The sequence below is a fragment of the Schistosoma mansoni genome, chromosome W (genome assembly GCF_000237925.1).
Source record: "Schistosoma mansoni strain Puerto Rico chromosome W, complete genome".
Classification (NCBI taxonomy): Eukaryota; Metazoa; Platyhelminthes; class Trematoda; order Strigeidida; family Schistosomatidae; genus Schistosoma; species Schistosoma mansoni.
Genome location: NC_031502.1, coordinates 37,686,702 through 37,700,377, shown reverse-complemented (window position 1 = coordinate 37,700,377; position 13,676 = coordinate 37,686,702). Strand labels below are relative to the sequence as shown.

The 13,676-nt window shown below is 37.6% G+C and overlaps 1 protein-coding gene across 1 annotated transcript in view; it reads left to right on the top strand.

Annotated features, from left to right (window-relative positions):
- The window catches only part of Smp_157230 (putative udp-galactose transporter), a gene marked incomplete at both ends in the record, with an annotated part of 16,452 nt that continues 2,776 nt past the window's right edge, over positions 1–13,676 (top strand). The window contains 7 exons of the mRNA XM_018789601.1: positions 1–123; positions 4,753–4,874; positions 4,924–5,078; positions 5,115–5,222; positions 10,155–10,252; positions 11,046–11,138; positions 13,203–13,314. Of these exons, the coding sequence (XP_018655027.1) occupies positions 1–123; positions 4,753–4,874; positions 4,924–5,078; positions 5,115–5,222; positions 10,155–10,252; positions 11,046–11,138; positions 13,203–13,314 (811 nt within the window). The remainder of the gene's footprint in view (positions 124–4,752; positions 4,875–4,923; positions 5,079–5,114; positions 5,223–10,154; positions 10,253–11,045; positions 11,139–13,202; positions 13,315–13,676) is intronic.

Genomic DNA, 13,676 nt, shown 5'->3' with positions numbered 1-13,676 from the left:
ATGCCAAACAATAATGAAATATACATATGCGGGTTCAACATGTCAAGTCTAACACCCAACTGGAAACTGGGTGTTTCAATTGCTGGGATTTTTATTTTGTATATATGTTTCGGAGCATTACAGGTCATTTCATTACTCATTCATTGCTATTTATTTGGTTTAGGTTAGTTTTAGCTCAAAGGTTTATTCATTTCGAAAAAAATTCGATTGTTATTGATCTGATAAATAGGCACTTATACACGTGTGCGTCTGTAAATATATGCAGATAAAAAAATTAAAGAGTCGTAAATTTCAGAGCATTGTTATACATTTTCATCTACGACTAGGTATCTATCTGAAATCTGCTCTCGAATTGGCAAGAGGTAGTTGTCTATCCAAGAGCGTGTGTTTAGCCACTGTTTCAAAAATACCATAAATTCTCCCCTAACGAACTTAAAACACCTGTTTCATGGTAACTCGGAGGTGATTAGTACATGGTAGATAAATATTACTCGGTATCTTTGAGTCAAGAATACTGGAGTAGATGTGACTTAAGTCTCATTGGGGTTACTATAAGATTATGATAACCCCAATTGTTTTTTAATTGATTAACTGAAATATCAGGCCTTTTATTGATGGGTTTTAGTGAATCCTACACCGCCGGTTTAATTTAGTTTTTGATTACAGTTATCTATCTAGAGAAAATTAGTAGGTTCTTAATAATGAATTTCGAAACTTCTCAGTATTGCTTCATCATGTCTTCAAAGCTAACTTGAAATTGTCAAGTTTCGAATAAATTGCGTCTCATCAGCCTACGATTTATTCTCTGGTTTGCAAAATCTGTTGACATCAAACACCTTGAATACACTAGTCGAAAAGTGCGATATTAGGTAAAAGCCATTTAATTGCAAATATGCTGATTTAATTTCAACTAAGGTCAAATATGCGACTCCATCCCATCTACTTTGGTTCCGGCAGATAGGTAATATTACTAACAAACAGCATGGCTCCGAACTGTTAACATTTCACCAAATGTCTTGGTATGGCCGAGAGTGGGGAGAGTCAGCTCCCTCAACATTGAAATAGGCCCACCGACTCTAATTCAAGTTCAAAAAGCTATAGCTAATCTAAATTGAGGAAGAGCAGTTGATCCAGATGGATTGGCTCCAGAGGTCTTCAAGTACGGCGGTCCAATTTTAGTGGTTAGGTTAACTAATATTTTAGTTAAAATCTGGAAGTTCGACGCAATCCCATCTGACCGGTCACAATCATTTATTGACCCAATATATAAGAAGGGGTCAAAATCATCCTGTGATAACCATAGAGGGATTAGTCTGGCTAACATAGCATCTAAAATACTTGCCTCAATAATTATCGGGCGCCTAACTAAGACTCGTGAACTGCAAACACGAGAAAATCAGGCTGGCTTCAGACCTGGTCGTGGCTGTATCGACCACATATTCACTATTCGTCAGGTTTTAGAACATAGACATGTTTATCGGAGTTCGACGATGATAGTTTTTCTTGACTTGAAAGCAGCATTTGACTCTGTAGACCGAGAGGTTCTGTGGAGGTGTTTGTCGTTAATAGGTGTACCTCAGAAGTACATAAACCTTGTGAAGGCTCTTTACATGAACACTACCAGTCGAGTGAGAGCTTCACTTAGGGGCGGCCAAACCGAAACGTGGCATCAGAGCATGAAGTCACTAACTTCTAGTCTGAGCCATGTTGGCAGATGCAGACTACCTGGTTGGGGTCCGCGTGATCATCGTAACCAATGGTTGGAGACTGTGTGTGACATGGCTCATAATCGATCATAATGGCGCAGGTGTATACACTCTTTATCTTCCCTTAAACCTTGAGATTAAAATTGCTTCATAACTTCCTTCCTATACTATATCCTTATATACAACCTTTTATATACTACCACCACTAAATTAACTACTTCTATGAATTCGGTGTTCATCTTGTTATGCTAACGAGGTATGGCAACTTGGACTGATGCATAAATGTGCCTGGTCCTACGTTGTAGCTGACTGACTGACTGACAGCTCCCTCAAAATGCGCTCACATAGCCATACGTATACAGCCACTGCCTTCTCGCGGCGAGGGTATTGTTCAAGAAATTCAGAGGATGAAAAGCGAATGTCTGGCGCTTTTACCGGATTGGTCTATACGGAGGACCCACATTGATGATGTTGGAAAACCTTAATTCCAAACAAATAGTGCACATGGGCTCCAGGATCGTAGGAAAACAAGTGGCATATAAACCTGTTGTTGGTCACCGACTACCATGGGACTGCATCTCCTAAAGTTGCTTCATCTCCTTGTGGATTAGATCTCTAGATCAAAAGCTCCGGTTTGGGAACCCGGGCAGTACCTCAGCCCTCACACTGATCGAGTGATTTATGTGGCGCATATCTATTTGGTTTCTCCTTGTTCCAATGTTTGTGCTAAAATAAATAAATAAATAAGCTGATTACATTAATCTATACATGGTAAAAAGTTAAGCTTATCGTGTTTGGATTAACTACAGGTTGAGAGTAGCGACGATTTAGAGATCCTGATAAACAGATTTTTATGTTTTTAGCATAGTGGTGTACACCTTGATAATCCCTTGTTGTGAATAATATGATATTCTCTCACGAAGGACTTATTATCAGCATAGATTACTTCGAAAAACGTTTCACAATGGAAGGTCAAAGAAAAACCAACAATTCCTCAAAAGCTCTGGAGTGCATATTCCGCTATTAACGAAATCTGCTAAAACAGTTTGTTAACCAAGCTTTTATAAAATAGTCGAAATGCTTCTGCTCAAAGTAGGGCCCGATAATGCGTAGAAGAACATTAAAAGTGATTTGATAAGATCATTCCCCTTGAAGGATGGGACATTAACAAAAACATCCACCTAACATAAATTCTTCACCATGTCACTAACTCCCATTCAAAATTTTGAAGTAATACGCCATAATCTACTTATTGGTTTACTTTTCGAGTATTTTGCAGTTAAAATCAGCCTTAACTAAAGAAAGGAACGTCTACCGTAACTGACTTTTAAATCTAATTTAAAAAGTAAAAATATAGAAATGTCTATTGTACCAACACAAAAGGTACTGTCCTGTGGGAAATCTTAAAACTCGGTAAAAACTAATCTTAACAGTTACATTTCAATCTATTGGAGTCTGAGTGTTATAAATTTGTCCAAACGTTTTCAACATCTTTTAGTATTTATTTCCGTGCTTATATTAATCTTCATGGGTTGACTCATTAGTTGTGATTGTTAATCTTCAAATTTCTCCTTATCAGTCCTCAAAAGAATATGATTGTAGACTTCCGTTGCATTTGTATCACCAGTAAACCAAGTGACTTGTGGATATAGTACAGTTACTGAAATAGCCACCAATTTCATAGGAATGAGGGAGTTCAAAACATGTGAGTAAAACTCGTCCTCGAGTTGCTTTTTGTTGCAAAGTGTAGCTGGTTGGGTTCGGGACTCTAAATCCAGTAAAGTCATTTTCCTGTGCATTATGCCTCACAATATTTCTCCAATTTCATACTGCTTTTAACCCTTAAGAAACTCTCTAGAAATGATTAATTATTGCTGATATTATAAATCCATGTTACTAAATGTTATTCTCTATTTGTCTTGTTGTCCGTTTCAAATGCTATTCATTTTCAGTGGTGTTTGGGGTAAACCTGAATGAACTATATCAAATCTGTTATTTGTCACGGAATTCGAACACTTGGTCATATTTACTTCAAATACTGTACTTGTTGACCTTACAAATCTTAGCTTCCCCATGCCTATTGAGCGATCATGTTAACAATACTTACTCATCGAACTTCTATCATTGCTTATTAAAACATAGATGCCTTTATGTTCCCTATGGCACACATAGTTTTCATGGTAAAAGCTTGGTTATTCGTTTATAGTCTTTTAAGATAGCCTTTTATCCTGAAACCACATCTTGGAAAACTAAGAAAATTCGGTTCTCATTAAGAGTATTGCGGTTATTGGTGACCAACTTATAATTTGGAATTCTTATCGCAAGACTAATATTTTAGTGAAAATATAAGTCTACGTATTAGCTGCTTGAGTAATTATCTTAATGTCACTGGTCAGCAACGTAGTCCGATGTTTTAACGACATAATGTTGATACAGTTTTCGGGTTTTACAAAAAAAATGAGTTACTTCGTTGTTGGCCCCAGCTGGGTATGTAGAACTGCGTTTTGAAGATAACAGTTTGAATTAATTGTATTAAGGAATTTTCTAAACTCAGGAGTCTGGATGGGTTACATTTTAGCGGTGTTAACCAACAGTATCTTTCATGTTTTTGGTATGTTTAATTAGACGAAAGTCTCAGAAATTTTTAATGTTTTACAATTCCATTATGTTCCAAAAGGAATCCGTATAAGTACAAGTAGATCTCCACAGGAACTAAAACAACAGATGACAAGTTGAAAGATGAATAATTAAGTAGAGTGATAGTAATATTTTTTTATTGTCGTCTACAAACCGTACTGTACATAGCGTATCAAGTAAAGTAAAATGTACTATTTTGTCAAACTATGATTCCTCAGTAATATTTAACGTCGTTTAACGTCAAGTGAAACTTTTAAACATTATTGGCAAAAATATTTTTTAGTAATGCTGCTTACCCAAAATCTTCAATTTTGCAATGTTATTCAACTCCATCTACATAACTTAATTGTTAATGTCTAACGATTTAAAAAAACTGGGTATTATATTTCAGGTTATATTTTCATTGTAGGAAGCAATATTCTCTGCCAATGATTTACGATCCTATAGTCCATTCCTTACACTATATCAATTTGGAATCTACTCGGTTTTATCATTTTTGGAATTACGTGCTCATGGTTATCAACTATTCAAGTAAAGTTCTAATATTAAGATTTCATGTTTTGCACATTTATTTGATTAGCCCATGGATTCATCTCTATGCTCTTGTAGCTGTATTGACATTGGGTTCCATTGCTCTTTCTAATGCTTCAGTCGGCTTTCTTAACTATCCAACTCAAGTGATTTTTAAGTGTTGTAAAATGATCCCAGTGCTGTTAGGTGGAGTTCTTATACAAGGTAAATTGAAGTATATTTTATGTAATTATCACTTAGGAAGAAGATATTCCATTTATGAAGTATTGGCGGTGCTTTTGATGACGTTAGGTTTAATTTGTTTTACATTAGTTGATGTATCTATACAGCCTAAGTTTACTTTGTTTGGTAAGCTTGTTTTTTTATGTGTTTTCATTTTTATTTAGATAAGCGCTAGCTTTGATAACTACACTGGCATTTAGTAATATGTCGAGCATGTTCGAAAGGTGGAAATAGTTGAATGTTATTTACTAGTGAGACTGGTTTCAATTTGTTTTATGTTCTCTCTTGGTAGTAAACCATCGAAATTAGTTTGAAATTTTGTTTATCTTTACAATCATGTGAGCATCTGTAGTTAGTTAATTGTTCCAGCCAACGAGAGATTTAAGATGATTTTCAAATACTGAAGTAACATCGAACATGCAGACTGATAGATACTTGTTTATTTATTAAATTGAAGGTGGAATCAAAAATTTGCCATAAAATTGATTCTATGAATATCCTTTATACTATTGGTTGAATAAGACCACCCGACTTAAATATTTTACTTCAAATTTTCGATTGATGACATTCCTAAGATTGAAATGACTGTATCTAGTGTAAATTGATTTTAAGAGGAAACATTTCGGTGAGACTAAACTGCATGGACGACCTTTGAACGAATTTTAAGTGACCTTGAGAAATATTAGCAAATCAGAAGACAGTATACAGTAAAAATATATTGTACAAAACTCGAAAATTAAAGGGGATACTGTTCTTTTACATGACTCAAAAACTTATCAAGGTTAGATATAGGTTCAGAAATTCTAAAATCATAGTGCATCCGGCACAGGAACTCATCCATGTGGCTCCATAGTAGTCGACCTCTGGAACCATGATAAGGTCTCAAAAATTCTTTTAGCCTCGACCACATAGCTTCAATGTTTTTGGTATGTTGGAATGGTTTAGGGTTTAGGGTTAGAGTTAAGGTTTAGGGTTATGGTTTAGGGTTAAGGATGAGACTATAATTTATGGACGACCTTTGAGCGACGCTAGAGTGACTCTGAGAGTGTCAACATAATAACTAAGACTAAATGAGGGTTATAAACCTGTGTGAATAATTCAAATTATGATTAACAGCTCATGGTTAAGGTAAGGAAGATAAACACCAAATCCATGGAAGTGGCTACTTTAATGGTAGTAATATATAAAAATGGTTGCATATAAGGATATGATACATGGAAAAAAGAATTAGTTCGTAGAAGGAAAGGTATAAAGTAATTTTAATCTCACGGCTTAAGGGAAGACAAAGAGTGTAAACACCCACGCCATTGTGATCGATTCTGAGCCATGCCACCTAGAGTCTCCAACTACTGGTTACGATAGTTGCGCAAACTCCAACCGGGTAGCCTGCATCCACCAACATTGCTCAGACCAGAAGTTAATGACTTCAAGGGCTGATGCCACACTTTGGTTTGGCTGCCCCTAACTTACTTCCAACCATCCCCAACACTAGTCAGCATTGCTCATTGTGGTAATCGGTGTTCAGGCATACGTAACATGTGGCCCAACCATCTCAGTCGATGAAGATTTACAACCTTACCATTACTCACCCGGTGATCCCAGCAGATGTAAGCGATATTTCTAAAACATCTGTGGTCAAAAACTAGTAGCTTACGAGTATCTTGTACTCTTAATGGCTATGTTTCACAGCTGTAAACTAGAACAGAACGAACTGCCACACAGTATGCTCGTTCCTTAATGGATAGACAAATATCTGGCCTTCACCATAGGCGACGTAAGTTGGCAAAAGCCAAACAAGCTTTTTGAATCCGTGCAGAGATTTCTTCAGACACCAACCCATTAGGGCTGATCAGACTTCCAAGATGAGTGGAGTTGTTGACGTGTTCAACTACTTCACTCCCTATCCTTGGTCCAGGTGTTGACGCAGGCCAGTCCTAAAGCAACAATTTGCGTTTAGAGGTGGAGAAACACATCCTAAACATCTTGGCATTGTTGCTCACTGCTACGAAGAGAATCTGCATTTTATCGGCCTCTTCACCAAACAGAACTGTCACCTGTGTATTCTAAGTCAATAAGTGGACCTCATGGAAAGAGGTCGATTCCTGAAAATTCAGTCGACGAGAGTGTTATTTCCAGCAATAGGTCCATAATGATGTTAAACAAAAATAGGGATAATGTACAGCCTTGCCGGACACCACTTGAAGTTGTAAAATCAGATGACAGTTCTCCATAAGCTCTGACTTGACTAGTAGTGTTCATGTAAAGAGCCTTCACAAGGTTTATGTACTTCTGAGGTACACCTATTAACGACAAACACCTCCACAGAACCTCTCGGTCTACAGAGTCAAATGCTGCTTTCAAGTCAAGAAAAACTATCATCGTCGAACTCCGATAAACATGTCTATGTTCTAAAACCTGACGAATAGTGAATATGTGGTCGATACAGCCACGACCAGGTCTGAAGCCAGCCTGATTTTCTCGTGTTTGCAGTTCACGAGTCTTAGTTAGGCGCCCGATAATTATTGAGGCAAGTATTTTAGATGCTATGTTAGCCAGACTAATCCCTCTATGGTTATCACAGGATGATTTTGACCCCTTCTTATATATTGGGTCAATAAATGATTGTGACCGGTCAGATGGGATTGCGTCGAACTTCCAGATTTTAACTAAAATATTAGTTAACCTAACCACTAAAATTGGACCGCCGTACTTGAAGACCTCTGGAGCCAATCCATCTGGATCAACTGCTCTTCCTCAATTTAGATTAGCTATAGCTTTTTGAACTTGAATTAGAGTCGGTGGGCCTATTTCAATGTTTCTTTCAGACTGCTAGGGAATGGTGGGTAGTTGTAGGGTAGCTGAAGGCCCCATGAACTGCTCCTTAAAGTGTTCTGCCTATCGTTTTAAACGTCTGTGCTGAGAGTAGATAAGAGTGTCGTCTTTTTGCGAGATTACCTCACTCACACTAGACTTCATAATTCTAGTTTCTTTCATGAGTCCAGAAAGCTATCTGGTGTTACTTACAGCTACTGCCTTTTCCATATCTTTTTCATTCGTTGTCCACCACTACTCACGATTGTTAATCAGACTTTTGGTTAATCTAGATCTGATTCGCTTTCGCTCTTCATCGTGTTCGGAGCCAGATGGGATGAGTTTACGAGAGTCCATTAGTGCAATAGATGTATTAGAAATGCACTTATTTTTCTTAACTTTTTTGTTCAAATCACTAATAGATATCGCTGCTGTTTCCACAGCTGTTCGTATATTTTTCCAAGCAACATATGGGTCAGTCTCGTTCTCGAAATTGCTTCAGTGTGACTTCAGTAGTTCCTGGAATTTACCTTTGGCTTTCTCACCACTGCGTTCAACTCTAATGAGTCTTTTTAATCTGGTTTTTCTGCGTCCAGTGTGACGCAGGCAAATGCGTGCTCATATTAGAGCATGATTAGAGTCTAAACATGTATTCCAGAACGAGTGGCAGTCTTCTATCGAGCGTCTCCAACGGTGACTAATGGTAATATAGTCTATTTGAGTCCATCGTTGGTTCGGTGCAGGTGGTCTCCATGTTAGACTATGTCTCTCCTTATGCTTAAAGTTAGCGCTTGCTAGAAATGAACGATTGTCTGAGCACAGTTGCAGCAGACGGTCATCATTATCTGTGCGCTGAGCTGGAATAACAAAATACCCACCTATATATCTCTCTGTTTGGTTTAAGCTTCCTACTTGGGTATTAAAGTCACGTGCTACGAGCGCTATGTTTGAGTGTTTAGCTTTTTGAAGAAGGCTTTTTGTTAAATTCATCTTTCAATTCATCCGGACTGCAGTCAGTGGGAGCGTAGGCAGAAACGACGAAAAGGCAACGACGTGTGTCCCTATCCTTCCGAGTTCTTACGGAGCCATTTAGCCGGACAGCACACAGGCGACTGTTAAAGGGGATCCATTCTAATAGTGCTTGTTATGCCCTAGTACTAAGTGCTATGCCTACACCTGCAAGTCCATTAGAGCTAGCCATCGGGTCACCAGATACACGAAGGGTGTATCTCGTCGGCTCCGCGTTTTAGCGAGGTGAGGTCAAGTGAATGACGGCACAAGGTTCCTGTATGTGTGTTTCGGAGACACAGCATACATCAATGGTAAGAGACTCTAGGGTTTTAGCCAGGAAGACCAGCTGACCGATTGGACATAAGGTACGTACGTCTGAGGCTCCAATGTGTAGTTTGGAGTGAGGTTTCAGTAGACCTGGGACAGTGTTTCGCGCACTAGAGTCGTTGGCCATGGTGACACCTGAGGAGGAAACCGAAGGAGGAAGTTTAGTGTTGAAAGTCGAGGAAGAAGGAATAGTAGGAAGTGAAGGAGATTGATTATGAATACAGTGGTTTTGAATGCTGTTAGAGGTATGAGGGCAGTTATCACTTCCCGGTTGCCCACACCATGGAAGGGTTCTTCTAGAGGTACCTGAAAAGGAAACTGGTTTAGAGGTGGTCTTAGTGACGTGAGAGCGTGACTGCAGTGCTTATGTGACAACTGCTTGAGGCCGGTCACACACGACCTCTTTGTGGGTAATTTTTGTGTTAGCTCCGTACTTGTTGGGACCTTACCGCCGGAGACGGAAATCCATGGGATAAGGCGAAGTGTACATTTTTAGGGTTGACCTTTTCCAACCTCACCTTTCCTTGTGAGAAGGCAGCATCGCTGTTATGCTGGTTGTGTGTAGGAAACACCTTCCTGCCGTCACACCCCTGTACAGTCAGCAGTACGACTTCGCCTTCCGGCCTTGAGTTTGCTGCTTTTAATCTTACCGACCTGTTTGGCGTGGTAGGACCTTTAGGAACGGTTGTTCCAGCCAGTATGGCTCGATTGGTTCATCACGATAGGCAAGCCTGACCAACACGTCAAGGTAGCAGCAACGTTTGGGTCTATTTGTATGAACTATTTATTGTATGCTACATATAAGATTTTTTTATCGTTTATTGAAATTTTACCAGAGAAATAAAATTTTTCATAGATTTCAACAAGTTTTTCTTACAAGCGTTGGTTAACTTATCTTTCCTATTGTAGGAGTTTTTCTAGTTTCTCTCGCATTATGTTGTGATGGAGCTTTGGGTAATTTTCAGGAAATTATCATGAAAAAGTATGTTAGATCAAATTCAGAGATTGTAAGTTAACTCTGTCGATATTGTTTAAAATTTTCACATAAATCTATTACTATTTTCATATTTTCCATTAAGAACTGACTTCAGCTAGACAACTGTTGAGATTAAAAATGGAATGATGTCCACCAATTTTGTATACTAACTTTTATGGGTTAGAATAGATGACGAACCTTGACGAGTTTTGCTTGGTTGGTATAAATGAATAGAGGGCTGATCGGTTGATGGACACAATAATACAGTATGTCCGAGTGATGGTTGCGTATAAGAAAAGAATATTTACTGAAATTCCTGAATGAAATAATATCAAATGCATTAACATTAAACAGAAAGACGTTTTTTTCATTTGATGGAATCACATATTTATATACACATTAGGAAAAAAATTATACGATCAAATGTCATAAGTGATCCGAGCATATTAGCTCTAAAGATCATTCACTATCCGATAAACTAATACTTTACTGTCAAGGTTAATTCTCGCTATTCCCTAAGAGTTATCGTATTATTCGATTGTAATGATTTTTCCTGCCTCAAAGAGTATTCAGGAAATAAATAGAATGGTCGTATCCTTGAAATTATCAGAGCATTGTACGGGAACTACCAGTTCACAAAGTCTATAATTGTTTATTTTATTTATATCGATATCTTTAAGAGTTCCAGTTGACTGTATATTTTCGTAAATGGAAATTAAATCAATATGAGTTGAATAATTTAAGTAACGTTTTCCCATTTGTGTTAACGTTTTCCAAATTCATGCTTTTCTTTTTAATTTTTCTGAAATGAACTAATATTTCAGTTGTTTTATTCGTATTCATTGGGCTTTTGTTTGTTGGCTTCCGTTCTAACAATATCCGACAACTTGTTACCATCCTTCTATTTTTTTAATGATGTAGGTATTGTTTAGTTATTTCATGATGCTTTTACTTATTAATTAACCGTTGTTTTATTGAATTTTTTATTATTTGTTCATACAAGTTAAGTACCTAGTTTTTCACAATACTTATTGTCGGTTTTGATCCAACATAGAACTATGAAAAGCTAGGTGGAAATGAGTATCTACCCGGTCCTTTTTCGGAATCTGGCAACATACACCTACAACTTCGACATTGGTCTGGCCAGAAATTCATGACTGGTCGCTTTCAATCAGGTCAATTGTGAGGGATATGATTATTTTTACTATCACAAACACTAACTACTACTACTACTACTACTACTACTTCGATATTAATCATGATAGTGCCAATTTGATATGATAGCTTTGGGCGATGTACTCTTGTTTCTGACTGATGTAGGCACATTCCAGTGATACTGTTTGGTGATTATCTGCTCCTGTCGCAAGTTGGCTGGTATTGAAAATGTACACCGTTAAACTCGTACTCAGTATTCTGAGGATATCATGTTGTGGTAGTTCAGTAGTTAAAGCAGTTGGCTTTCAACTAGTATTTCACACATTTGAACCCCCTCGCACCTACTGGAGTTTAGTTGATCAAGTAGTACTCCTAACCCTCACACAAATAAAGTGTGACCCAAATTTAAGTACGTAAATGTGCACTTAGTATATGAAGAAAACAATCATGATTGCTATAAAATCTGAAAGTCCTTTGATCCAGTCTTGTGTGTAACGTCATGAATGTTCACTGCAGTGGGGGATCCAAACTAAAATAAATCAATTATTTAGTGTTTCTTGATTCTTTTTGATTATCCAATCGTGTTGTTACTTATCATTAATGAAAAAAACATCTTTAAAATTAAACAATCCTCCACTAATATTATTTCCCTGAAACTAGGTGGTTCCTTAGTGAAGCATTGATTCTTTTCTAGACAACGTGATCAATAAAAACTTCAGATAGACCAACAGAAAACGAATGAAAGCTTTCTGATTATATAAACAAGTAATATATTTGTAATATCCCAATGATTAGAAAAATTAGATTTTCTGATGTTTCGTGACTCAGTGTAAGCCACTTCTTCAGAGAGTGAAATGTGTTCTCATTGGAATATTACAAATATATTATTTATTTATAACTTTCTGATTATAACCATAACTATAATTTGTATAACTAATGAATGATTTGTTCTTTTAAACATTGAAATGTTTCATTAGTAGGTGGTAAACTCACTTCAATTCACAATAAAATAGGATATCAAACTATGTATGCCTGTTTGTTTTTTATAATGAACATATCTTTTGAATAACAATTTGAAATCTGTTGGTCGATTATAATTTCTTCGTTTAATATACATTGATTACTACTGATAAAATGTATACTGTCGGCATTAACGTCATTGATAATGAATCGTTTTTCTTTACTTTACACTTCGCCCCCAAATGCCCTGGTACTGCCGAGATTGGGGAGAGTCCGCTCTCCCTCTCGAAATGCTCTCACATGGCCACGCGTATATAGCCTCTGCCAGGAAAGTCCTACTCACTGCCTTCTCGTGGCATCACTGTTTACGAAATTGAGAGGACGAAAAGCGAATGCTCAGCGCTTTAACCGGGTTGGTGGACACAGCGAGTCCACCTATGGGAGTTGGAAAATCCTGATTCCAAACCAATGGTGCACATGGGCTCCAGTATCCTGAAGGAACGAATGGCGTATGAATCAATCGTTGGTCACCGGCTACCATGGGACTGCATCTCCTCACGATGCTCCACTGCCTTGTGGGCTAAACCTTTAGGTCGAAGGCTCCGAGTGTGACTCCCTAAGAAAACCACCTGTTTCGGTTTGGGCACCTGGGCAGTATCACAGCCCTCACACAAATCTCATTTGATTTGTGAGGCGCATATGTATCTAGTGCTTCCTTGTACCAATATTTATGTGTTTAAATAAATAAATAAACTTTACACTTCATTAAAACATTAGAATTAAAAATAATGTCTGTTTAACCTTAGATTGTATAACAGATTATTATTATTATTTCATTTTAAATCCTCCATGAAATATTGTTATTTCACTCTTTTTTTCAATATGGTTTCTTTTTATTTTGTTTAATTAGCATGCTTTACAAACTTATGGTTATGGCTTTATATTTTCATTGTCCGGTTATTTCGGTGTACAGTTTGTACTGTGTTTAGTTCATTCACATGGAGCATTAACTGCTGTAACAGGTAAAAGAAAATATTTTTATCACAAGGGGGTTTTGTGGAGATTTTAGTAATTTTATATAGTTGAGATCATAAGTCAATTAAAGCTAGACCACCATGGAAAACCTGGAAGTACAATTTCGTGGATTGGTTGAGGTTAGACATTAACACCGTTGGATGTCGGCTCAGTAGTCTATCGGCTAAGTGCTCTGGCGCGAGACTGGTAGGTCCTGGGTTCGAATCTCGCGAGTGCGGGATCGTGGGTGCGCACCGCTGAGGAGTCCCATAATAGAACGAAACGGCCGTCCAGTGCTTCCACGTTTTCCATGGTGGTCTAGCTTT